Source organism: Miniopterus natalensis, chromosome 10, assembly GCF_054644295.1.
Source record: "Miniopterus natalensis isolate mMinNat1 chromosome 10, mMinNat1.hap1, whole genome shotgun sequence".
NCBI lineage: Eukaryota > Metazoa > Chordata > Mammalia > Chiroptera > Miniopteridae > Miniopterus > Miniopterus natalensis.
Window position 1 is genome coordinate 12787414 of NC_142090.1, and position 27661 is coordinate 12815074.

At 43.5% G+C, this 27661-nt stretch overlaps 1 protein-coding gene and 1 long non-coding RNA gene across 2 annotated transcripts in view; one reads left to right on the forward strand and one right to left on the reverse strand.

Moving 5' to 3' along the window:
* Positions 1–6923, forward strand: part of SLC35B4 (solute carrier family 35 member B4) — a 35126-nt gene extending 28203 nt beyond the window's left edge. Inside the window, exons 7-10 of the mRNA XM_016222241.2 lie at positions 1492–1601; positions 2793–2868; positions 5182–5257; positions 6077–6923. Of these exons, the coding sequence (XP_016077727.2) occupies positions 1492–1601; positions 2793–2868; positions 5182–5257; positions 6077–6320 (506 nt within the window). The 3' untranslated portion in view covers positions 6321–6923. The remainder of the gene's footprint in view (positions 1–1491; positions 1602–2792; positions 2869–5181; positions 5258–6076) is intronic.
* Positions 20–16233, reverse strand: LOC148092191 (uncharacterized). Its single transcript, XR_015715170.1, has 3 exons — positions 16154–16233; positions 5663–5834; positions 20–262 (listed from the first exon to the last, which is right to left on the reverse strand). It is a non-coding gene; the product is annotated as an uncharacterized LOC148092191 (long non-coding RNA).
* Positions 16234–27661: the final 11428 nt, after the last annotated feature.

Sequence of the window (27661 nt, forward strand, 5' to 3'; positions counted from 1 at the left end):
TGCCGCTGGTCTAGGAAGAAAAGTAACTGCTGCTTGCCCAGCACACTCTGTGGGAGTAGTGGTTAGGGTGTCACCCAATTCTTCATGGTCTGTCTGCTGAGTACAGGCTTCCTCAGAAGGGCACGTTACAGTAGTTGACTCTGAATCTCCAAGGGACCCATTTCTAAATCTGAGATTTATTTTCTTGAGGAGTTAGCTGTTCCATACGGCAGTGTTCCCAAACCTGACTGATTTAGCAGAATCTCCTAGGGAATGTATCTCTCTGCGGAAGTAATGAGACAGTCCTGTAGAGCGTTGCCCTCACATTGTGAGATACAGAAGTGAAACTTTCCAAGTACATTCAGTGGTAACAGTAGCAGTAGCAGATTGAGACTGACCAAGTGACAGAGAAATAGCAGGGAAAGAATTATATTCTCCTTGCTGCTTGGCTTTGAAACTCTGCTCCCCTCTAGATTGCTATTCTTTTTTTAAAAATATATCTTTATTGATTTCAGAGAGGAAAGAGGAGGGAGAGAGACAGAAACATCAATGATGAGAGAGTCATTGATCGGCTGCCTCCTGCACGCCCCTAACAGGGGATCGAGCCCGCAACCCGGGCATGTGCCCTGACCTGGAATCGAACCCCAATCCCCTGGATCCCAGGTCGACACTCAACTGCTGAGCCACGCCCGGCCGGGCTAGATTGCTATTCTTAACATAGAAAGATCTTTATGAGCTATTAGAAGAATACTTTATCCAATAAGAAAAATTTGCAGAGGATTTGAACATACCATTCATGGGTGGGAAAATTAATAATTTTATGTTTAGCCTTACTGATCTAATAATCAAAGAAATGCAGATTGAAACCAAAATGCAGTGGCTTTTAATTTTTGATCTATTATATTGGCAAGATAATGATTATTCTCATTATTGCTGAGGGTGCAGCAGGATGGCCATTTTCACATGAACAGTTTATAGTATAAATTGACATGGCCTTTCTGGAAAAAACTATGTATTGAGTAATTCCACTTATGAGAGTTTATCCTAAGGAAATAATCAACATTTTAAAAAAGATTTATGTACAAGGATGTACATTGATTTTAATGGTGAAATATTGAAAGTAATCTAATCACTCTCACATTGTAAGACATTTAAGTATGGTACATCCACATGGTAGAGTAATATGGAGCCATTAAATCATGCTTTTGAAAAAATGTTAATGAGTAACCTGAAGGAGAATCTAGGAGAAAAATCATGAAAAAAAGCGATATAAAATTGTGTACTCATTATGATGCTGGCTTAGCATAAAATATACATAAATGTAGAGAGATGTAGAAAACTATAAAGGACTGGATAGTAATATGGTTGATTTTTATTTCTTTTTAAAATTTTGCATACATTCTACAGTTAGTTTGTAATATTTGTAATACATTTAAATAATAAATGTTCTTTAAGAAAATATCTGGAAGTTAGTGAATGCAGGTGCCTGGTAACCGGATCTTTGTTTTGCAGGTATTGGAGCACTGACATTCGCCCTTCTGATGTCAGCGAGGATGGGCATTTTCCAAGAGACTCTATACAAACAGTTTGGAAAACACTCTAAGGAGGCTTTGTTTTATAATGTAAGCAATTTCTTGAACCTGGGGAGGGTCAAAATGACTGAGTTTTTAGTATTAATGTAACGTGTTTTCGATTGTAAGATGCCATCCTTTCCGTGTAGTTGAAGGATGGGTTCACCATCCAGTCAAGGGCTTTGGGCCCCCAGACCGGAGTGAGCGCCTTTCACAGGCTGCTGGTGCGCACGGGAGCCACGTTCTCTGCTCAGGTCGGGGGTCAGGGTCGGGCACGAGAGCGGCTGCCCACCGGGAACCTGCCCCTGTGTTCCTGCAGGTGAAGGGCTCCGAGCACTGGGGAAGCTGGGAAAGGAAACTCAGCTGCAGAAGCAGCATGCGAAGGGGATGTGTGCGAGGAGTGAGTCCCTCGGGTGGGCCTTTTCATTTTATGGAGAGTTGAGCAATTATACAGCTCCAGCTCCTTTGTTTTAAAGGGCTGATCTGGGGCCGCCACCTCTAACTTCTCCCTCTCCTGTTGTGACGATGCCCGAGCTGTGTAACTCCAGGTCCCCTGACCTCGGGGATTCCCTCACTGCCAGCTGTTTGTACTGAAGCGGTTTGACACTTTTAGTTGGAGCTGAGAGGACACGGCTGGGAATTTAAAAAATAAACACTCCATTCGTTCCACACCTTTATTTTATAACAGGGGCACGTGTAGCTGTCAAGTAAATGTTCCTCGGAGCCTCGAGTCCTTATAAATTATTGTGGTTGTTGTCAAGCACATTAACCTCTGCTCGCTGGTCGTTCCCTCTGAAACCTTTTAATTCTTGTCATTTCCTTTCTCCCTGACACCGTAGTGTCCTCCAGTCTCTTTTCTCACTACTTTTCTAAACTCCCTGAAATCTGCCTCCACATTCTTTATAATTTTAAAATCCATTATGTTTGTTTAACTGTTCTCAAAATTAGTAAAACGTAATAAATCCTTTGGGCAGAATGACTGAGCATTCCCTTTCATTGAAGAAAGGATGCTAGTCCATTTTAGTTTGTTTCGTGTGATGACCATCACACTCTATAAGGGTAAAAACCCTAATCTGGGGGTTATTGTGCCAGGTAGTGCCACGTAGTTAGAAGCCCTGGGTACATTTAACTTAGTCTCACTTGCTTGTCAAACCACTTGTGAAATGAATCACTGTAAAAGCACTCCCATTATTCTGTAGTGTTTTTTGCATTTCAGTTTCTGTGACCTGTTTCTTCCCTCAGCACGCCCTTCCACTGCCTGGATTCATCTTCTTGGCTTCTGACATTTATGACCACGCAGTTCTTTTCAACAAGTCTGGTGAGTCTGGGGTTACCCAGCAGAACAGCCTGACAGAGTTTCAGTTTTACTCTGGACTTGACCACTGCTTTTTTATCCAAATCCCCTGGCCCACCTGAACCCATCCCCATGTCACTTTCCTGGAATATAGTGCCATTTATCTGTAGTTGCAGTAGCAAAAGCTTTTACTGGTGCTTCTCTTACTTCATTTGCAAATTATTGAGAAGATCCTCAACTTTTCTGTTTTGCTTTGGAATTTGTGTGTTTGTATTTGAATGTGGAAGGTTTGGCATTTTGAGAATGCAGACAAATGGTACTAGCACCCCACAGAGATTGGAGCCCTGAGGGGGAGTGGGCGGCGGTCCAGCCCTCCCTGTGCTGCCCTGAGGGGTCCATCTAGTCCTTGCTACCTGGGGAAGGGGAAGCAGAAGCAGAAATGACAGGGCGTTTTTCCCAGGACACAAGTTAGATAGGCGGCAGGAATGAGCAAAATTAATTCAAAAATCTACATCGTAAGTTAGTCATTTCTTTTTAAAGTAACCACTTAATAAATTGTCAGTTGCCAGTTAACTTGAAAGAAATTACAGATATGATCTGATTAGCTACTAAAAGACGTAGTGTTATATAGAAAAATGAACACATAAGGAACAAATAAACATTTTTAAAATATAAGGCTTTATGTTGCTCATCCCTAAAAAGTATACTTTGTACAATGGCAGTAGGCGCTCAGTAAACATTTGTTTGCTTCCTGAGCATGAGTTGTGAAGTTGTACTGCTCTCTGAATTAGCAGCATGGCCTCTCCCATTCTGTCTTCCCAAAAATGTGTGATGAAGAAAGTTTTTAAGGCTCCAAATTACTCATTTCTGATTTTTTTACTGAGATAATTGACATATAGCTGATTTTTGACACATTGGTTTTTAAGGTTTCTGACAGTCCCCACATAGCAAAGAGCTATTTAAGTAAACACTAAACACACTTTCAAATTCCTGAGGATTGATTTCATGCACTCGAACCCGGGACCCTTCAGTCCGAGGGCTGACGCTCTAACCACTGAGCAACACTGGCTGGGGCTTAAATATGCATTTTTTTCTCTTCTTGAGTTTTAGTGTCTCAGACCTATTATCCTTGATTTTTCTAAGAGAGCCGAATATCCATCTCAATATTTTACATCTTACTGATTGTCTCTGTCCTCAGCAAACTGATACAGTGGGTCTCTGAATTTATTAATAACAGTTGTTAACTTTCTGTTTCAGTGCTTGCTAAGTGTTTCAAAGACAATAGAATACCAGATTATTGGGATTTCCCACTGGTCCAGACATACACTTCTAACAAATTCTCTTTATTTTTTGCAAAAGAAAATTAATGATCTTTCCTAACCAGACGTCAGTATCACCTTGTTGGAATTTCCTAAGTTCTGCTGTATGTTTCAAGCAGTATGAAAGAAATGGCCGGAGAGGATTACTGTGTCATTCTTGTTAACCTTGGGTGTTTTGTTTCTTCCCAGATCTTCACTGTGCAAACCTCATTATACAAAACTAACACAAGAATGTATTTAAAAGAAGAAAAGTTAGTTTCCTTCCAGATGCTATTTACATAAATTCTTACATCTTTATAATCCTTGTGTAGATATATCTTTATACTTCCTGCTTCACTTTCATTCTGAGTTTTTTGGTGACTATATCTAACCCTTATGGTTTTTTAAATAGGCTAAGTGCACAATGCCTCATCCAGTCAGAGCACCTCTGCTTACAGCCATTGCTCTGTCGTTGGACATTTAGATTGAGTCAGAGTTATACTGCAATGAATGAAGAACTTTTTCCTTCTTTTGAATTATCTAAGATTAATTCCTAAGAATGGGTATCAATACTTTTATGGCCCCTTAATAAGAATTGTGAAGTTGACTTAAAAAACACACACAATTTATACTACCACCAACTGAATGGCTGCCAATTCCCCTTTTATCTTGCCATAATACAATATTATTTGTTAGCAATTAAAATCTACAAATAATATTCTAACTTAATAGATATAAAATTCTACAGCCTAGTTTAATTTAGAATTCTTCAGTTACTAGTTGTCTTTCCTCTTGTGTTGATTGTCAGTTAAGACCACATCATATTTGAACTTCTGTGTAAACTGGGGTCCTATTCAGGTGAGTGGTAAAGAGTTTAAAATTAAAATAGTCATTTGTTTTAAGTGTGTGGTCCAAATCTGTTTGCAAGGAAAATAACACTGCTGTCTCTATGACGTTCAGTCTGTATTACTTTTTCAAAAAGATGAAAACTTTAGCTGTCACAAGTGATAACAACTGTCTCCCCTTTTAATCTTTACAGAATTATATCAAGTTCCAGTCGTCAGTGTGACGGTGCCCATCATGTGGTTCTACCTCCTCATGAATGTCATCACTCAGTATCCTTCACCCTGCTCTGCCCATGGTCTTCTCTGCGTTATTTGGCACAGGAATGTATTCCTCTGACAGCAGTGACAAGAGTTTCACCCTTGCTTTGGTCTGTTCTGCAGTAAGCAGGAGAAAGGCCCATCCAGTGAGCTCCCTGTGGAGGGCCAAGGACATGATAGTGGTGCTATATAGGTCAGTAGGTCACAGGGCACTGCAGGAAGTGCTCTGGGAGCAGGTGTAGAAGTCAGTGGATAATTAAGAATTAGTGTATGACATGTATGTTCTGTGATTTCTACCATCCTGGGATATTACACAAGCCACCACAAAATTCTGAAAGAAATGTCAAATTAACTAAAATTTAACTTTTAAAAAAAATGCTTCGTTTGAATGACCTTAAGTCCTTTATAAAAACTTACGTCTTTGAAACAGTGAAACAGATGGAGATTGACCGCATTCCTCTCACTTCACCTCGTAGATGTGCCCCACAGAGTTCTTTTTGGATGGAGGTGGGAGGATTGGGGACCAGATCGGATGACCTTGACTGAGTGTACCCTCTGTCGTTCCTTGGGAGGAGACCTTCACTGTAAACTGTGGGAAGGATCCAGAGTAATAGTGAGAGGTTTTAGGCAGTTTGAGTTGGGATCCACAAATGGAATGGCAGGCCAGGAGTCCTGCAGAATGTTCTACCAAGGAGCCTCAGAGCAGCTGTAGCCAACCCCCAAGTTTTCTGGCTCTTGGAAAGGAACATTTAAGCCAAGACCCCTGCTAGCAGGTTCTCCCCAGCTGATCTCTCGGTCATCTCAGAAAACCACCTTAACCCTGCCCTCCAGGTACGTGTGCATTCGGGGAGTCTTCATCCTCACCACAGAATGCACCTCCCTCACCGTGACGCTCGTCGTGACTCTGCGCAAATTTGTGAGCCTCATCGTCTCCATCTTGTACTTCCAGAACCCCTTCACTCCGTGGCACTGGCTGGGCACCTTGTTTGTCTTCATTGGGACCCTAATGTACACAGAGGTTTGGAACAACCTACGGACCACAAGAAGCCAGCCTCAGGAGGACAAGAAGAACTGAGGCGTGCCTGGGAGACCGGGGCGGTAATGAGCCAGGGCCTGGCAGAGGTCGGGCTGCTGTTTCACCTTCGTTAATGCTGAATTGCCCACAGTACTGAACCACCACATACCAGACAATCCTCAGGAGGGGACTTCCCAGATTTCTCATGGCTTTACAGACCAGCGTTTGTGGACGCTGAACAGAAACCTCTCAACCCTGAATTAGAAAACAGAATAGTGATCTACTATTGAACAACTGTTTGCCATTTGTTTTGTTTACCAAAACATTCAGTACTGTACCTGATTGTTGAATTGAGCCCCAGAGCTGCTAGTTTTATATCCATGGTCTTGGACAGATTCCCCCGTTTGTTGTTCTGGTGATCCTCTCAACAGTCCTCATCCTGTATCCGCGTCCTTTTGTTCTGTCACCTTTCCACTCTGGCATCACCAGAAACAACTAAGTGACCAGGTGAGCTGAAGCACTGGTGACAGTGGAGGACGGGTGTTTTCTATGCAGAAGCTATATGTTTTCATATCTCTTGCTTCCTGTGCTTAGAACAAACCTGCAGCATATCTCTATGGCACAGTGTTAGTAGGAAATAAAGGTTGTGTATGAATTGGGAAAGAGAGACATTTTTCCCCTCAGTCTAAACCCATGAGCCTAGAACTGAGCTGGTGACACCAGGATGGCCCAGGAGAAGCTGGCCCTGGTCATCACCCAGAGAGCTACAGCTTTCCCACCCCAGATATTCACAGGGCTCCTTCCAAGTGGGCAGGTTAAGTCTTTGAAAGTGTTCTTAACCACGAAGGTTTAACTCTGCCTGGCAGTTCTAATAGTCACAGGCTAATGAGTAGACCAAAATATGGTGGTGGTGTGGTGTATAAATCAGGTCAATCACAACTAAAATGGAATGTTTTTCTCATTTTTCTATAAAGTATCTTAATGTTCTCGATGAGTATTTGTGAGGGTGGGGGTTGTATGTGTCTTATTGCATGTAGAAAGGTGACCCCCTTACTAATCTGGTGGTCCTCCTGTGGCATAATTTTGAGACAGAGGAGACATGTCAGTGTGGTTTGTGTAGGTGAGTGAGTGTCCTCATGTAGTTTGTGTGTGATCATTTTGGAGAGAAGAGTATGACAGGGTTCTTTCCTCCTTAGTCCTGCACCTTAATTGAGCTCACAAAAGTAGATGCTCTTTTGTAGGCAGTTAAACTTACCAGCCCCTCTCTTTTGCCCACAAAGGCCTTTTTTTTCTGGGTGCAGTTGTGTTTGTAAGTCAAGATGTAGCTGTACGGGTCCCCTGGGTTCACCCCATGGTGGGGTATTTATATTCCAATGCCTGGAGCATTGGAATATGTTAGGGTCTGAGGTAAGTGTCCTAGAACTATGGGGTTACTTTGGGGAAGTCCCTTAATTGCCTGAGTTTGGGCAGGTCCAAGATAACAGCGTAAGAGGACATGGAGCTTGTCCCCTCCCATGTGCACATCCTGAATGCACATCTATATTAGAGTATTATCTCTGAGAGATAACTAAGGGACAATTGAAGAGCTTCTGCACGACAAAGAAGACAGGGAGAGGTCACCTAGAGAAGATTGGGGAACTCCATGAGCTCTCCAGAATCTGAAGGAACTCATCAGGATTAGAGGAGCTGGTGAGTGTCATTGTTTGTATTCTCCTTACACTTAGATAGTATTGGTGAGAGCTCTGGCCAACCTGCAAGGCCACAGTAGTGCATTCCTAGTCACTCCTGGAACTAGCTCCAGCAGGAAGAGGGTGCCTTAGTAAGCATACACAGCCTTCTCCTCCACCAATCTGGAGTTAGATCCACTGGGCCCAGCAGGGCACTGTGGCTCAGCCACTGCTGCACACATCCACAGGGCTGCCTGCCAAGAGCTAATGCGGAGCCACAGTGTACATGTATGCTGGGCAGCCCCACCTGGAGTTAAAGGGCCTCAGCAGGTCGTCATTGTGCTCCTGCTCAGGGGGTGGTCCAGCTCAGACCTCCATAGCAGTCAAAGAAAGCGACAGGACATGCCTTGTGAGTGCACAGAGAGGAGTCCCTCCCAGAGTAAGGGAACCAGCAAAATGCTGCAACATGCACTTGTGGGCTGCATAGGCTGGCAGCTATCAGGACAACAGAGTGAGCTATGCACATTCACACACACAGGGAGGCCCCTACCGGAGTGGGAGGGAACTGACAGAGTGCTCAGTACATGTTCACAGGGTTTCTCAGCCCAGACTGGCAGCAGTCAATCAAAATAACAGGGCAAGCCATGCTTGGAGTAGGAGGGAACCAGCAGAGTGCTGCAGTGCCCATGGTCAGGTATCCCCAGACCAGCTCCAGCAGCAGTCAGCCAAAACAGGGTGTCTCTCGTGTGTATACCAGGCAGCCCCACCAGAATCAAGAGTAGAACCAGCAGGGCTCTAAGGCATACACACAGGTCAGGATGTGGACAACCAAAACAACAGAGAAATACCACTTGCACACCATGCTGCCCCACCCTGAACCTGCTCCTTCTGGCCAGGCGGTACTCCAGCACTACACGTGCCTGCCCCAATCACCCACTACACAGATGCCACTTTACACAAGACCAATTTTTCAAGACTGGGAGAGAGATCTATTTCATCTAATTCATAGGAACAAACACAGAAAGTCAAACAAAATAGAGGAACAAGAGAAAACCCCAGAGAAAAACTAATGAAATGGAGAAAGATAATTTGCCTGATAAAGAATTCAAAGAAACTGTCATAAGGATGTTTAGTAAAGAACTTCAAAAAAGAGTTAGAAAATACAATAGACCAATCAGAGATAAAGAATACAATAACTGAAATGAAAAACACTCTAGAAGGAATTGACAGCAGATTGGCTAATGCAGAAGAATGGATCAGCAACCTGAAAGAATAGGGGAAATCACCCAGTTATAACAACAAAAAGAATTTAAGAAAACGATAGTATGAGGGTCCTATGGGATAACATCAAGCACACTAACATTCACATTATAGGGATCCTAGAAGAAAGGGGCAGAAAGTACATTTGAAAAAATAATGGCTGCACACGTTCCTAATCTAGGAAAGGAAACAGACATCTACGTTAAGAGAGTTCCAAGCAAAATGAACCCAGAGGCCTACACCAAGATAATACTATAATTGGCAAAAGTTAAATATAACACAATCTTAAAGGAACAAGGGGAAAACAATGAATTGCATACAAAGGGAACCCCAAAAGCCTATTAGCTTATTTCTCAGAAGCAACTTTACAAGCCAGAGGGGAGTGTCAGAAAATACTTAAGAGTGCTGAAAGGAACCTAAAACCTAGTATGTTATACCTGGCAAGGTTATCATTCAGAATAAAAGGAAAGGTAGAGCTTCCCAGATAAGCAAAAACTAAAGTTCATCACCACTAAACAGACTTTACACAGAAAAGAAAAGGCCATGCCAAAACAATAATAATGCAGGGTAAAAAAATCACAGGTAAAGGCAAATATAGAATTAACACAGTGCATCCGCCACCCAAAAATCTAATATAAAGATTAAAAGACAGAAGTAGCAAAATTAGCTATAATAAATAATCAGGAGCTACTCAAGACAAAAAAAATATGTGATGTCAAAAATAAAGTGGGAGGTGTGTGAAAATGTGCTTTCAGAATGTGTTTGAACTTAAATGCCTATCAGCTTAAAATATATAGTTGGATATATACGAACCTTACGGTAACCACAAATAAAAATAACACACACAATAAAACAAAAAAGCCCTCCAAAACACACTAAAGGAAACCAATAAAGGAAAGATTAAGAGAGGAACAAAAACAATCAACAAAATGGTAATAAGTACACACCTGTCAATAATTACTTTAGCCCTGGCTGGTGTGGGTCAGTTGTTAGAGTGCCATCCAGTGCATCAAAGGTCAAGGGCATGTACCTAGGTTACAGGTTCGATCCCCAGCCCTGGTCAGGGTGCATATGAGAGGCAACCAATCAATGTGTGGCTCTCACATCAATATTTCTCCCACCCTTCCACTCTGTCTTTAAAAAAAAAAAAAAATCATTGGAAAAAATATCCTCCAGTGAGGAGTAATAACAGCAAAATAATAATTACTTTAAATGTAAATAGACTAAATTCTCCAATCAAAGGTCATAGGGTGGCAGGATGGATTAAAAAAACTAAAACACCCATCTATGTGCTGCCTACAAAAGACTCACTTTAGATTGAAAGACAGACTGAAAGTGAAGGGAATGGAAAAAGATATTCCTACAAATGGAAATGAGAAAGCTGGGGTAGTAATATATCAGACAAAATAGGGTTTAAAACAAAGAATGAGAAGGGCCAATCCAAGAAGGGGATATAACAATCGTAGATATCTACATACCCAACACAGGAGCACCCAAGTCTTTAAATATCAATGGACATAAAGGCAGAAGTGAACAGTAATACAATAATAGTTGGGGACTTTAATACCCCACTTACCTCAATGGGTTGATCACCCAGACAGAAGAAAATAATGGCCTTAAACTCCACATTAGAACAGATCAATTTAATAGACACAGAACATTTTTCCAAACACTCTGGGTTATACATTTTTCTCAAATGCACATGGAACGTTTTTCAGAATAGTTCATATATTAAGCCACAAAAGAAGCCTAAATAAATTTAAGAAGAGTGAAATTTTATCAAGCATATTTTCTGATCAGAATGGCATGAAACTAGAATCCAACTACAGGAAGAAAACTGGGTAAAACACAACATAGAGATTAAACAATATGCTAGTAAACAACCAATGGATCAGACAAAATCGAACAGGAAATCAAAAACTACTTGGAGATAAATGAAAATGAAAACACAACTTTTCAAAATGTATAGAATGAAGCAAAAGCAATTATAAGAGGAAAGTTCATAGCTATGCAGGCCTACCTCAAGAAGTAGGAAAAATCCCAAATATAATCTAACTTTACACCTAAAGGAACCAGGAAAAAGAACAAACAAAACCCGATTTAAGGAGAAGAGAGAAATAATAAAGATCAAAATGGAAATGAACAAAATACATACTAAAAAATATTTTTAAAAATCAATGAAATTAAAAGTGGTTCTTTGAAAGGATAAAGTTAACAAACCCCTAGCAAGATTCATCAAGAAAAAAAAAGAGCCCAAGTAAATAAAATCAGAAATGAAAGAGGAGATTACAACTAGTACCACAGAAGTACAAAGGATCATTAAAGAATACTACGAAGGCAGCCCTCGGCGCAGGCAGGGCAGAACTAGCACTAGCTCGCCCTGTGGCTGCCCAGCTGTGAGACCAGGGAAGGGAAGCCCTTTAAGCTCCTAGGAATTTTAGATTTCAAGAACATTGCCTGTGCATGGGACTCAGTAGTATGTGGTTGACAAGGATCTGTTGTGGTTGGCCTTCGACATTTTTTGTTAACTAGCAGAATTAGAAGATCATATGTTGCTAGAGCTAGCTCCACTGTAGGTATAATTATGCAAAGCTAAGAATCCAGGAAAGAATTGCCAGAGAAGGAATTAAAAATAAGGTGCTGTATGAAAGTACCCACTTTGATCCTGAAAGAACACAAACCAACGGCAACAGCAGCAATTGAGCAGACTCGAGCATAGACACCCAAATACAACTCACTGAAGTCGGTGTGAACAAAGTTGAGATCAACAGTGTAAAACATCGGAGGTACCATAAGGCGGCTTTCAATCAAGTAAATAAAGTATGTGTAAGTTTTAGTTTCTTTTACACTTGTTTGAATACTTACAAACTTCTGGCCTTGTACCTACTGCCAGCATAACATATAGAAGCCTCGTCGAACTTAACAAAAAATACTATGTATAGTTATGTCAACAAATTGGGTAATCTTGAAGAAATGGACAAATTTCTAGAAACATACAACCTTCTAAGACTAAACCAGGAAGAAACAGAAAATCTGAACAGACCTATTCTTAGTAATGAGATTGAAGCAGTAATCAAAACACTCTGAATAAATAAAAGCCCAGGATCAGACCACTTCACAGGGGAATACTACAAAACCTTTAAAGAATTAATATGTATCCTCAAACTATTCCCAAAAATTGAAGAGGAGGGAAAGCTCCAAATATTCTTCAAGGCCAGCATTACCCTGATGCTAAAACCAGAAAAAGATACTATGAAAAAGAGTATTACAGGCCAATATCCCTGATAAACATGGAAAAATTCTCAACAAAGTACTAGCAAACTGAAAACAGCAATACATTAAAAGGCTTATACATCATGATCAAGTGGGATTTATACTAGGGGTACAAGGGTGGTTCAACATTAGCAAAACAATGTGATTCAGCACATCAACAACACCAAGGATAAAAACATGATCTTCTCAGTAGATACTGAAAAAGCATGTGACAAAATTCAACATTCATTGATGGTAAAAATTCTCAACAAAGCGGGTATAGAAGGAACTTACCTCAACATCATAAGAACTATATGAAAGGCCACAGCTAACTCAGTGGCGAAAAGCCTTGTCCTCTAAGGTCAAGAACGAGACAAAGAGGCCCATTCCAATCACTATTATTGGATATAATATTCAATGTGGAGAGGATGCAGTGGTGTGATGGGTCATTTTCACTCTTCATGCAATCATTGCTAGAGTTTTTATAGGGGGCTTTAAACATTTGGTTACACAGAACACCAAAAGCCTGACAATGAAATAGATTGAACAAATTAGAATAATAAAACAACTTTCAACCCACACTTCAAAATAGTTCCAAGCCCAGAAAATAGCAGAGAATTTAAATCCTAACCAGCCAGTGGCGCTTGAGGCAAAACTGGAACTCCCCTTAAGAGAGTTTGCAAGTTTAAGGCATTTGCAAGTTTGGTTGTTTCTGATTCTACCTGGGAAGAGTTATTTATCCAGGTACAACTGGAGGTATTGGCTATGGCACAAACTTCTCCCTGGTGGCAAGCAAATAATCAAGCAATCCTGGTGTTGAGGACTACTCAAGCTAGGAAATCTAATTATGTTTGTTGAGCTTGAACGGCTCTAATGGCTGGGTGGGCTATTCTGTTAATGGTTCTGGGTAGATTTCACATCGTTTTGTCTAACCAGTGGTGCCAAGGCCAGCTAGTGTTGGAATTTAAAAGGTACCATTTACATGCACAGTAGTACCAGAGTCATACTCAGATTTCCATGCAACGTTCACCATGCAATTAGCTGTTTGTGGAATTTGTAATGGTTAATAGGACAAAATCTTAATGAACATAGTACTAATGTGTAGCAAATTATATCAATTAAGAAGCTCAAATGTATCAAGGTAAAGACCCAATATTCCCAAATTCCCAAGCATACATCTCACTGTTATCTTGGTTTTACCTAAATGTTACCCCACTGGGGGCGAGATTTTATATATCCCTCCCCTTCTAATACATCATACTTTCAGAGATGGAACGGGAACACTTCAATATCTTCACTATTTCTTCCCTAATCTCATGAATCTGATATAATATTGTTGTTACAGTGCTTAGGCTAAGGTAGGTGCTCTAAAGGATCCAATGAATTGAATCACTTTCTAGATTCCAGAGTATTGCTGGTATTAAACAATAAACCCATCTTCCAGAAAGCCATGTCTCTGGTTGAAACATTTCCTGATCAATGATTGAGGAGTTAAGACCAGCTGCCAGTAAAGACTGTTCCCTATGAAATAACAGTTTGATCTTTTCTACCAAAGATTCCACACACAAAAAAACCCCTACCAGAACTGATTACTGAATTCAGTAAAGTAGCAGTATATAAAATAAATATCCGGATAGCAATTGCATTTATATACACCAATGATCAACCATTAGAAAGGGAAACTAATAAAACAGTCCCATTTACAACTGCATTTAAAAAAAATGCCCAGGAATGCACCCCTATGTTCATAGCAGCATTATTTACAATAGCTAAGATCTAGAAACAGCCCAAGTGCCCATTAGAAGATGAGTGGATAAAAAAGCTGTGGTACATTTACATAATGGAGTACTATGCAGCTGTAAAGAAGAAAGATCTCTTACCCTTTGCACCAGCATGGATGGACCTAGAGAATAATATGCTGAGTGAAATAAGTCAAAGACAATTATCACATGATCTCACTTATAAGTGGAACTGAATGAACATAATAAATTGACAAATAGGTCCAGAGGCATAGAGGCATGGAACAGACTGACATATCTCAGGGGGGAGGGGGCCGGGTAGATGGGAAGAAATTAACCAAAGAACTTTCATACATATATGCACAACCAATGGACACAGACAATAGCGTGGTGAAGGCCTGGGGTGGGGCAGGGGCTGGGAGGAGGGTAGTAAAGGGGAGGGGATTGGGAGGCATCTGTAATACAATAAACAATAAAAAAATAATAACATACCTAGAAATAAATTTAAACAAGGATGTAAAAAACCTGTACTCAGAAAATTATAAGACACTGAAGAAAAATTAAAGAAGATACAAATAAGTGGAAGCATATACCATGTTCATGGATAGGAAGTATTACCATCATTGCAATGTCCATACTATCCAAAGCAATCATAGATTCAACGCAATTCCTATCATAACACCAATGGCATATTTCACAGAACTAGAACAAATATTCCAAAACCATATAAGGAACCACAAAAGACCCAGAATAGCCACAGCAATCTTGAGAAAGAACAAAGTTGGAGGCATCACGCTCCCTGATGTTAAACTACTACAAGGCCATAGTAATCAAAACAGCATGGTACTGGCATAAAAAGACAGAGAGACCCCAGAAGTAAACACACGCCTTTATGGTCAATTAACATTTGACAAAAGAGGCAAGAACATACAATGGGGTATAGACAGTCTACTCAGTAAATGGTGGTGGAGCCCTGGCCAGGTGGCTCAGTTGGTTGGAGCATAGCCCCATACACCAAAAGGTGAAATAAGCCAAAGAAAGACAAGTACCAGATGATTCCACTTATATGTTGGAATCTAATGAACAAAATAAACAAAATAGAAACAGACTCATAGATACAGAGAAGAGACTGATAGCTGTCAGAGGGGAGGGAAGGGGTGTTGGGGGGCTGGGTGAAAAAGGTAAAGGGATTAAGCAAAGGAAAAAAGAAGACTCAGACAGACATGGTGTGGTGATCACCAGAGGGAAAGGGGGTGGGTGGGGGGAGGTAAAGGAGAGCTAAATGGTGATGGAAGGAGGCCTGACTTGGGGTGGTGAACACAATACAACCAATATACAGATGATGTGTTATAGAATTGTATACCTGAAACCTATATAATGTCACCCCAATTAAAACAAAAACATAATTTAAAAATTTAATTTCTTAGCAGCCAAGACCAGGTCTCACTCCTTTCCTGTGTCCTTTATAGCACCTGTTAAAGCGTTGTAGGCACGAGTACCATTTGGTGGATGATATCTGGAAACAGGTTTTTCCTTCTGCCTCAAAGTAAACACCAATCCATCACATGGCATATTTTAACTCCAATAATACAATTAACAGAATCATTAACTTTTGAAAGTTATGTTAAATGTTACCCATACTAATAGATATTTACCCTTATTCTCTCTGACATCACTTAAGATGCATTTCAGTTTTTAACACTGCATGCGGTAGAGATAAGGAACTCGCAAAAGGAGGCAGTCTTCAAAATATTGAGTTCTATTCTAAATGTAATCAACCCTGGGATGGAAATAAGAAACGTTACAGCCTTAAGCTGGCAGACTGACTACTGTCGAGATGTCAGTCCTACCTAAAGGAAATTTTCTTCTATTTGAAATTACCTCTTCTCTTTCAGTTTAAGGTATTGGGACAAGAATGACACACATTCTAAGGTTGTATACAACAGTTTTTCTCAGCCATCAATTTCTGCCTTACCTTGTTTCTCTGAATCAGCTCAGTTGAGATGCAAGTCCTTTCCTGAAAAACTGGTCGACATCAATATTGGGGTTAAAAATCCTCCTAGCAAGATAAAATGACTCACATTTAAAACCATGTATATTCCTTAAACTAGTAGCACTTCATTCTACTGGGATATGCCAATCTGACTTCATTGACTATCGGAAACAAGGTCCAAAAGAGCTCCTTGTACAAGGGAAATGTACAGGCTACAATTTTTCCTTAATATCTAATAATTTCCCCATTGGGTGGTCTATGAAATTACTGGGACGTCAGCTTCGATGGTAGAGAGGCAAAGTGTGCTGTTTTCTGTCAGTGGCTTTAGAGAAGGGGTTTGATAAAATCAACAGTAAAGTTAGGGACCGTTGAGAAATTACTAACAGGAAAACTGGGTGATCATCAGTTTTACCAAAGGTAGAGGCAGACATCGGGTGACAAATCCAGCGTTCCAACCGGTTCCCTGAGGAGGCTGAGGTTTGAGAGTATTGTGCCATAATATTTCTACACCAAGGTGTCCCACTTACAAGGGTTAAAACGGCAAAAATTAGGGAGTACTATATAGTCGAGGGTTAATGATATGGAATAACTGGACCATACAATCTAAAACACAGGTAAGGTGACCAACTTGCCACAAGAAATTAATATCACTAATACACCCAGGAACATAATCATTATGATAATAGTGAAATAAGCATAAGGATTTTGCATGGTGGGATATGACTTTACTGGCCTGGTCTCCGATCTTGGGAAAGGTGTCTGTTTCCAGTGTCGTCTCTTTTTCTTCTGAGCGGTTGTCTGCTCTGGATGAGTTTAATTTGAGGTCTCCTATAGGCTGGGATGTTCAATCAGGTGAGTGAGCTGGAAGTGTGGGAGCCTTTTTAAATGAGAAACATGAATTCATGAATTAATACCTTTTAACTTTGTAGCACAGGGATTAGTTAGCAATACCTGGTATGGTCCCTTCCATGAGGCTGGAGAAAATCCTTGTGGAGAGGTCTTCTTTTGATAAACCATGTATCCAGCTTGTAGGCCATGATTTTCAATGTCTTTATCTCCTGGGAGCAAGCTGTGAAAAGATTGCTCTACGAGCTGTGAATTAATTTCAAGAGCTTTTATAAGTCCTTTGCAGTAAGCCCTTTGCAGGTCTCCTTAAGGCAGGTTCATACATTCCCTGATCTAGCCTCATTGGTCTTCCAAAATCAATTTTAAAAGGGGAAATTGATGTTTACCAAAGGGAACAGATTTCAAGCAATACCAAGTCAAGGGCTTTAGGCAAAGGCAGGTTAAAAGAGTCAACAAGTTTCACCAACTGAATTTTGACTGCCTCATATGTTTGTGTTATAAAACCAGAAGACCAGGTATGGTAAGTGCAGTGGAAATGCTGCACTATTGGCCAAATTCTGCACACCTGGTGTAGACTTTGTCTTGCAAAGTGGGTTCCAGGATCACTATGGAGCTCTTTGGTGATTTTCCAAGCAGGAAAAATATCCTTTCTCGGCGGAGTATTTTGGTAACTGTTGTGACTGTAGCCCTTCGGCGTGGGAATGCTTCCACCCAATGAGGATGCATGTAAACCCTCACTGGTACATTTTCACCCTTGAGAAGGGGGCAATTGGATTAAAATCCACTTTCCAAACTTCAGAATTTCGGCATATCAAACAGGCCTGATTAGTTTCATTTCTCTCTTTTATAAGGAGAGATTTCCTTATTTTAGTTATCCATTTAATTGTCCATTTACAGGCTTCACAAGCAATTATAGAAAGTTAAATCGTTAGAAGCAAAATTTAGCTCTTTGAATAGTAAGAAGGTTTGGTTTACCCAAGCAATCAAAGGCCTGATGATACAGAGCATAGGAAATAATCCTACCAAACACAAAATCCTTACTTTCCCACTGTATCTCTTACCAAGAGCACACCATTAGTACAGGAAAACTTGTCCTTGTTAACAGAGAAAACCTCAAATTCCAATTCAGTATCAGGGTACTTTTGAAATCAAAGAACAGTCACTTACATAAACTGGTTTCGATCCTAACAGCAGGACCATACATATGATTTCTTCAAGATTCTTTTTCCATCAACTTTCATAAACCTTTCAGCTTTTGTTCTTTTTCCTTATTTTAGAACAACCATTTTACTCCAGGACAGAATTACTCTTCTCCTTCAACAGAATGTATTTTCATTCCTCACACCTCCTTTTACCCAGCACACATCTCTTGTTTTCATATATGATCTTTTTCAGTCACCACAACATCCTGATCGGGCTTTGTCATAAGTGTCTGGATTTTAATAGCAGACTTTAAGGTTTGAGCAACCAAAGATTTTTGGAAACAGCGAAAATTTCACCTAAAAACTTTTATCCCACTTTTCTCATTTGTTTTTAACAATTAATTTTAGATTCCTTCCTGAAGGTTTTGTGAGACCTCAAAGCAATTAGCCATTTTCTCTAAAGATGTACCTGTTTTAATTAAAGCAACAACCTGAAGCTGCTCCATTCACTGAAGATTGGTCCTAGATCACACGCATTTGAAAGTGGCTGGGTTAGTGCCTGTTATTTCTGATTCATATAAGCGTTCACTTGTTTTAAGCCACTTGAGTAAGTTCCTTTACAACCCAATTCTGAAACTGCAGTTCAATCCTGGCAATACCATCCAGCTGGAGAAACATACCATATCTACAATATACATACACAGATAGACATAAACATACAGTAAACACAGCATTTTCATTTTAAAATGCTAGCTTAAAGTGTCCTAGGCCCAAAAATACAAAACTCAAAAGAAACACTGGATCCAAACTATGTTTTTATCAGATGGACTAAGTTCATGTTTTGCTCCAGTGGCCAAAGTATTTGCATGCTATAAGGATTCCTTTAGAGCTGTTTTGAAAGTGAAAGAATACATTTCCTTGTCTCTGAGGGTCTGAGATCCGCTCCTTCAAGGTGCCGCTTATGGTGCACTTATCGATTAACACAAACGAAAATGGGAAGCAAGTCTGCACAATAAAGTTGGGCCTGGCCGGGCGTGGCTCAGCAGTTAAGCGTTGACCTAGGATCCAGGCGATCAGGGTTCGATTCCCAGTCAGGGCACATGCCCGGGTTGCGGGCTGCAGCCGATCAATGACTCTCATCATTGATGTTTCTATCTCTCTCTCTCCCTCTCCCTTCCTCTCTCTGAAATCAATGAAGATATATTAAAAAAAAAAAAAAAGATTAAAATAATAATAATAATAATAAAGTTGGAAGGGGGCCGGCTTTCATAGACAGGAAGAGAAAAATAATGGCACCAGCACCAGCCGGCTGCTGCCCAGCTCCCCTCCGCCGCCCAGAGACAGAGAAGATGGGGAAGGGAAAAGAGGCCTCCGAAGGCATTTAAAATAGGCCCTTCAGTCTGTTTTACCGGAGAGCTCTCAAGTTACCAATAAAAGGAAGCCTCCCGCTGTTTTTGCGAGGTACGGCTTTTCTTTTGTTCTGTTTTTGTCCAGAGGCCTAGCCGATTACAACTCTCTGGATGGCAATTTTTGGACATGCAATTAGCCAAAGTCCCCCCTGCTGCCACCAGGGGGCGCTGCCAGCATGAAAATTCTAGAGCAAGGGTTGTCCACTGTACCGGCTTCTGATGAAAGTGTCTCTTTGAAGCGGCTGGAGGCGTCCCTGCCCTGGTACCAAATGCAAAGCCCATGGAGGCCCCTCGCGGTCCAAATGGATGGACTGAGGCCAAACTGGATGAGGGCCTCCTACCTAAACTGAATAAAGCCTCTGAGACGTCAGCCAACAGTGTGGGAAACCTTGCATCCGAGAGACTTCCCCGAGGGCTTCCAGCACCGCTGGAGAAACCACCGAGCGCCAGGGGCCGTGCAGGCGGCAGCTGGTTTCAGGAGGGGGTCGGGCTGTTGCCTCAGATCCCACCACTGCGGACATTTAATGTCAGCTGGAGTTTGCCGTCACCAATTAATGAAATCGATGTCAACGTTCATTAAGAGGGCAAATAAACCATGTTGCAGAGGGCCAGATGTATACCCAACCGGAGGAGAAATGCCTGTTAAATGCCCCCTCTTTCTCTGGGTCAGGACCATGTCATTTTGTGCCCCAGGGTTAGAGGGTATAGTTTTGTTTGCAAAAGAGATTGGTGTTTGAGAATCCAAATCGTTACCCTTAGAGCAGAGATCAGATAGACACCAGCCAGAAAACGTGAATGTGAGTGTGTGCGTGTGCGTGTGTGTGTGCGTGCGCACACTGACCTGCGTCACCAGGGTCATAGGCAAGGTAACAGGAGAAAAGAGTGGATATTTGAATTAAGTTAATTTAATGTCTACATGCCTTTACTACACAACACTACTGTCACGTTATAAATGCTGTGTTTTCCATTATTACTAATTTTTGATCTTTTATTTTTTTCATCCAAAACCACCATTAATGCACTTGGTAAGTTTCTATCAAGTTCAGAAGGATTTAGACACAATCCAAAGCCCCCCCCCCGTTAGCTGAGGTGCGGAGCTGCAGCGCTTTGGTCAGCCAGGCCGCCCTGAGGGGCCCACAAGCCCCTTCTTCTGGGGAGATGCCTGACATTTGCTTAAAGGGCTCTAAAGCATCTCTTTCCTCTCCTCTGCCCCTTTTTTTACTTTCTGCCTTTTTTTTTTCTTCACTTTCTCACCCCTACCTCCATTCACTTGTGTGGTTTTCTACTGAATGACACCTATAATAATTGATCAGTTTATGTCCCCATTATTTGGGGATTTTTAGAGTATTTATATGGGTGTGGCATGTTTGTTAAACACTGTGACAAGCATTGGCCCTGGGGGGGCGTCTCTGAGGGTGAGAATATTTGGCAGAGTATGTGAATATATGTGTAGATGAGCGTGAGCGTGAGTTAATGTAAATGTGTTTATATGTCCTGTTGCAGCTCGGAGGGGGCTGAGACTCTTTACCACCATTCCAGTCTGTATTTGGAAAACAATTCGCTCTTTTTACCCTACCTCTGGCTGACCTCGCTCAACAGCGTCAAATGCCTATGGGGGGGGGGGATGCATTAGCTCAGGGATCATTCCAAACCAATGGGTCAGCTCTGTCTGGGCTGGGGACGCTCAGCGGTGGACCAGCTGACACCTGGGAGAAAGAGCAGATGCGCGAACACACACAGGAGAAGATCCATGTCAGGGCCTGAAATCAAGATACTGTATTTGCTGGAGTTGGGTTCCCTTTGGCTTGGAGTAAAGAGAATTACGAGTAACTCTGCCCTAATCAGATAAACAAAGCACTTCAGTCTCACCTGCTTTATCCTAAAAATCGTGAATGGCACTTACCTGCGGTGGCTTGATGTCAGGTTGAAAGAACTGTCAAGAGAGATAAAATCCATTATTATCACCGATTGGTGTGACATTCGAGACTGAGTGCTCAGTCTCTACCAAACCCGGGAGGGAGGTGTGCAGCCTGCGGCCTCCTCGCGGGGGACAAGCGGAGGAGGGACCCGGGGCGTGTCTCGCTCAGTTCTGCAGCGCCGGCCCCGCAGTGTCTGCCGTGCGTTACATGAACAAGTGATACCTGCATCAATGAATGCTCGCGAAGGTACTTCCTCCCCCCAGTTTCCGAGGAACCTTCTAATGGTCCCCGACACCTGCTCCCACACTTCATCGGCTGCTGGCAGGGAGGCGATTGAGGGGAAACACCTCAAATCGGAGCCAGGGAGGGAATTCGGGCCGAGTGGAGGGGCGGTGGGATTGCTGTCAGCAGGTGACCTTTTGCTCTCTGTCAGGTGGTGGGAGGGAGGCAGGGAAGGACATTGTGCGTTTAGCACCTCGCATCACGCGCTGCTCCCTGCAAGGAGACGCCTGGCAGGGTGGCATTAAAGATCCTTAGGAGCTGTCGGGGTGACCCTTACATCTCCACAGCTGGTGCTGGTGGTTCGTAGTGGATGCTGCCTGGAGCTTACTATCTACATGTATCATACTTGAGCACCTCCCCTGAGCTTTACTTTTTTTTTTTTTTTTTTAATATATCTATTGATTTCAGAGAGAGGAAGGGAGAGAGAGAGAGAGAAACATCAATGAAGATAGTCACTGATCGGCTGCCTCCTGCACACCCTGACCAGGAATCGAACCGCAATCTCCCGGGTCACAGGTCGATGCTCATCCACTGAGCCTCGCCGGCCGCGCTGAGCTTTACCTATTTACATCACTGACCATCCTACCAAACCTCCCTAATTTTAATCAAGTAAGGCAAGCTGCAAGGGACCAGGCATAGGTGAGGGGGGGGGAAAGCTTGGTCTACATTTAGAAGAAATAACACCCATACCTTTTTAAGAAAAAAGGCTGTAATAACTCCTTTGGCACCTTGAATTATTTATGTCGTTTGACTTGTAAAGAGGACTCCTGTGAACCAACGAGAGGAGCGAGGGTGATTTCCCCAGCGAATAAAAAGGCCTGCGCATCACAAGTCATTTATCTGCTAGTTGCTTTCATTCCAGAGAACAGCATCTTCCAAAAAAGTGGATGGTTTTCAAGGTAGGGTTTCCTCCCTAATCCTGTGGGGGTGGGCAGGGGCGGTGAGTATTTGATTTATCCAGCTCTGATCACCTCACTCAGTATTACAGCTCAAGAACAGGGCTGGGGGCGAGGGGAGCGGATGGCAGTGGAGTATGTAAAACAGCGAAAAGACATCAGCGAGTATTCAGCTTTTAGCCGCGTGAATATCAAGCACCAGCTTCCAGCCTGCGAGCTATTTGAGCAGAGCTAAGGAGAGGATGGAGATTTTGCGAATAGAATGTCTTGCCAACAAACTAAATGAGTCTTTTTACCGTGATTTCTTGTAAAGAGCAATTCTCTACCTTCTGAAACAACTCAGCAGACACCTGGCTTTTATCTTGAATTGTACAATCATTGCTTCTTAATAAAAGTGATCCATTCCCTGCAGGTGTTTCCCATCACCATTACCTGCCGAGTGCCGTTTCCAGGGCTCCTGGGTCTTGTGGTGCTGGTGCATTTTACTGCAAGCAATGATAAGCAGCCTGTTCTCCCAGGGCCCAGCAGCTGGATCAATCACAAACCACTTCGCAGGCTACAGGTCCATTCCTACCTCAGCCATTTAAAGAGGTTTTAGAGGTTTGTGGCAGTAAGTTTCTGCAGCAAATCTCTCGAAACCTCTTTGCCTTAATAGAAACATTGATTTCTGTAATACTGCAACAGTCCGAGCTCTATATCTCCAATCCATCGCTTTTAGAGAAAGCCACTTTCAAAGCGGTCTGCCACACCCAGGCTATTTTTTAACCATGTCATTCAGTAGGCGGTCGGTACAGAACACTAAAAGGAAAAGCAAATGAGAGATTCTGCACTTCAATGTAGCATAATTAAAATGAATCTTTTTAAAAATCGAAGCACGACTTTATCGGAATGGAGCTTGCTGTTCTTCAACAGCCCTGAGACTAATTGCAGCTGGAACATCCTGGCTGCTTCCGAGCCGCTTGGTTCTTGAGTCACATAGGCCCAGGGCCTGCTGAACTTGAAAATGTTATGAACCGCGTGCCTAAAAAAAAGTAAAGAACCCTCTGGGAGGCTAACACGGTTTAGTTCAGTTCTTTAGCAAGTCGTATAATCTCATCAGTGGCCCTGTGACTGCAACGCCAGCTGCAAACACAACCGCAGGTCATGGCAATATCTCGGCCGGAGAGGTCCCTCATCAATAAGGGCTCAGGCACGTGGGCGGATGTCAGGAAAAAATCCCATGTCTCTGTCCCTGTCTTCCATTCAGCACTGACGCCACGATGAGAAATGAGTCCAGACAGACGGGTGGAGTGTGCACTGATGTCGCAAGTCCTCTTGAAAAGAAAGAAGAAAGCACATCTGGCCCTGAAAGTGTTTAATACTCAAAGCTTTTCAGTGAGGTTCTTTATCTGCAAATTAACCTAATAAAGCCATCCCATCATTAACGTTATATTCATGTCTGAGGGTTTCTTAATCAGCACTTGCAGGATTTAGCATCTGGCTTCAGTGCCGCACTGCGATCCACGGCCAAGGGAGCTGCGAGGACAGTGGCTGGAGTTTTGTTATTTCCTGTGATGGCTTCGAATGAAGTTTTCTGCATGAATGCATTCCTCTCATGCAGGCCACTCGTCTGTATCGATTTCCCGGGACCTTTAAACATTGTTAAACTAATGGGCTTCATTTCAGCAATTAAATGGGGACATAGGAGCTACGGTAAGCATATACTCACCACGTGTGGGTGCTCTGCTCGGCTGGCATGGCCATCTGTTTAATCCTACGGTGAATTACTGACGTGAGGACATTATCGTTTCACAATTAAGAAAATAGGCGCAGGGGAGCTAACGTGCCTCGTTACTCACGTGTGTTGGAACCGGGATTTGAACCCGTGAAGACCGATTCCAGAATCCGCGCTGTCTCGGCCGCGGCGCCTCCAAAATCTCAGAGCCTTTACGACCCGCCTGCGCCCCGTCTCCTGTTGGGTGTGAACACACGCTCGGTGTCAACGGTGAGCCTTGGCCCCGTTCGTTGTTGCTTTTTACCATTTTATACGTGTCTCTTCGAATTCCTGTCCTAGTCTCTACCTTTCCTCTAAGAGCTTGTGACCTGTTCTGTAGTTTGACACAAGCAAGAAGAAAACAAAATCCAGGAGGGAGCCAACCCGGACTCTGAAACCACTCTGGGTCTTAAACGTCCGCATCAGACGTTACCGATGGTTCCCGGGGTCTGAAGCCACGACTTTCCGGTTAACGAACAGCATCAGATAGATGGGACAGAAGCTCAGCTAATCAAATCGCAAAGCTTATCAACGACTCGCTTAAGCAGCTGTAATTTACAGGGTGTTTAACATCCAAGTTAACCGTCCTTTTAGTCCCCCCACCTTCTGCCTCAGAAAGCATTTAAATTATGTTATCTCCGCTACCCGCATAAATGCCATCCCTGAATTATACTTTGATAAGAAGCCTACAACCATTAGACAAAGATATCATTACGGGAGCTGTCACTTTCGATGATTCAGTGTCCTCGGCACAAACGGAGTTTAATGCGTTATCCATTACCCACTGGGTGGCCCGAGATGCCCCCTCCGAGCAGGAATCGCCGTTGCAGTGTTGCTCAAACTTTGCTTCTAGAAAACATTTGTCTCCGCAGATGTGTCTGCGTATGCAATTCTGTCGGAAAATGAAAACGTGAACTGTCATCCCTCTGATGCAGGTTTCATCAGGATTAAACTTAATGGCATGTAATGGAAACCCAAACTACAGCAACTTAGCCTAACGGTTTCTTTTTCACGAGGCAGGCAGCTTGGGGCGGCTCAGCCACCCAAGGGAGTGATCACGGAAAGCACGTGAAAGCTGCCGAAAGGTGGCACATTTGCAAAAGGCCACGCGTCTGCCCACCGTCGTTTCCGTTTTCCACGTCATGTGGGTACATGCCACCGGGGAGCCTCTCTCAGAGCCCCGCTGGCGAGGCTTCTGGGCCCTGTGGGTTCCCAGAGCCTTTGGGCTGACGACTCAACAGCGACATTCCACCTTCAGGCGAGCCAGTCAGTTGAGGATTCTAATACCCTAATCTTGTGGCTGAAGATCTAGACCCTTCTGCAGTTTGGGCTCTGACCCTGCTTAAGTGACCGGGCTGTTTGTGCTTTAAAACCGGAATCGGTCCACCTGACTCCATTGTCTCTCACCACAAGGCTTGTCTAACTAGTTTATTCTGCAGACTCCCAGGGGCACGGAGGCGCTGTCCTGCCGTGTCATCCCCCCCCCCCCCCATATCCCGCGACTCTCCCTGCTGACCACGAATCAGCTGAAACTGCTCTTTTTCCTCTCTCCCCACCCGAGTGCTGATCACCGGGTCAGCCAGCCCGCGAAGGCCACTGGCCCCCACCAACCGGAACATGAACCATGTGCGTTTAGGGTCCTGTTTCCCTAGCAACTTGAGCCTGTGACCGTCAGCGCCTTGCAATTCTCACGTTGAAAACCTTTGTCTTACCTTCCCCACCTCAGAGCCTGTCTTCCGCTCATCCCCAAAGCTACGTCCTCTGATTTGCAAATCATATCCGAATAAAACCCTTTAATTCCTCAGCGGAGCCCAGCGGAGCTTCTGCTTGCAGAGCGAAGCCGCAGGCTTCTGCCTACGATGATGCGGCGCATCTCGGACAGGTGGACACGCTCCCTCGCTCCAGGTCCCGCACCCGTCTCTAGTCCAGGCGCAATCCCCTTCGATAGCCTGCAGCCTGGAGCCCGAAACTGCAAGTTCACCAGCCACACATCTTACAGAAAGTGAAAAGGGCGGGGGGGGGGGGGGGGGGGTTTGTTGCTGACAATCAAGCTCATTTGCTAACGTTAACAGGCTAATAGATTCATAACAACGCAGGGAGCGAAATGTGCAGGCGCCTTAATAGTCCCCATTTGAGCGACTGCTCGTGAGGCCATCAGAGGCCATGGCTGGCGCTCAGCACTCACTCCCCTCCCCGCGCTGTGGCCCTCTGCCCTCTGCCCTCTGCCCTCTGCCAGCTACTCCGCTGATCAGGAATCTTTACCTCGTGGAATGACTCCGACCTTCATCCCTGGAGCGTCTGAGCCTGTCCCACCGGCACCGGGCCCTGTGGTGGCAGGACCCCTGTGTCCCGTTGAGAATCAGGCGCATCGCCCCCCAGCAGCAGCAGTTCTCCTCCTGGCCTGTTGCTTCAGTGACCAGGCGGCCGTCCGGCTCCACCGGCCCCTCAGCCGAACCTCTGCTGCCCCCGTGGGGGGAGCGCGCCCCCCTGGGAACCTAGAAGAACCTCCAGACCAGCAGCATTTAAAGCTGTGGGAACAAGGCACAAAACTTTTGCTAGCCGATAATGGTACGAATCTACTGACGTCTACACCTCCTAATTCTTGGGCCCACGTTTTAATTCTGTGGGTGCAAAGGGACCCTAAGAGCTCTTGGGCCGCAGGTTTCCACTGCCCTTCAGTATATTGAGACACGCAGTGTCTCTGTGTACATGAACCCCGAAAGCTGCAGTTTTTCTTTCTCTTTTGAAGGCTCCCCAGCCTCCCCCCTCCACACCCTCTTTCTTTGGCAGGCCCGTTTTAAATCTGTTAAGTTTAGGGAGCGTTGTCATCAAAAGGAGGAAAACAGGTGGGAAGGGAGAGATGAAAACATTCGACGGTTCACTTCTGTTCCGCAGCTGTGAGAGCCGCAGACTTGAATGGCGTCGCCTCCCTCACCAAGCTAACTAATTCTCTCCTTTTTTTATTTTTTATAAAAACACAAAAAAACCCCGCATCTCTTTCCTTCAATCAGTGTCAACAGCCAGTGACAATCTTTCATCACCCGACGCGCAATAACACATGTCACCGGGGAAGAAAACAGCTGGACTGGCAAGGCGGGCAACTCACTTTCTTAACCCTGTAATCACACGGTCGGCTGCGGTTTACGGTAACACGCCCACGTTTGCGGGTAAATTACCCCCCAAGGCTGTGCGTGGGTCCCCCACGGCGTCCTGTCCGCTCTGGGCACAGAGGCGCGTGTCTTC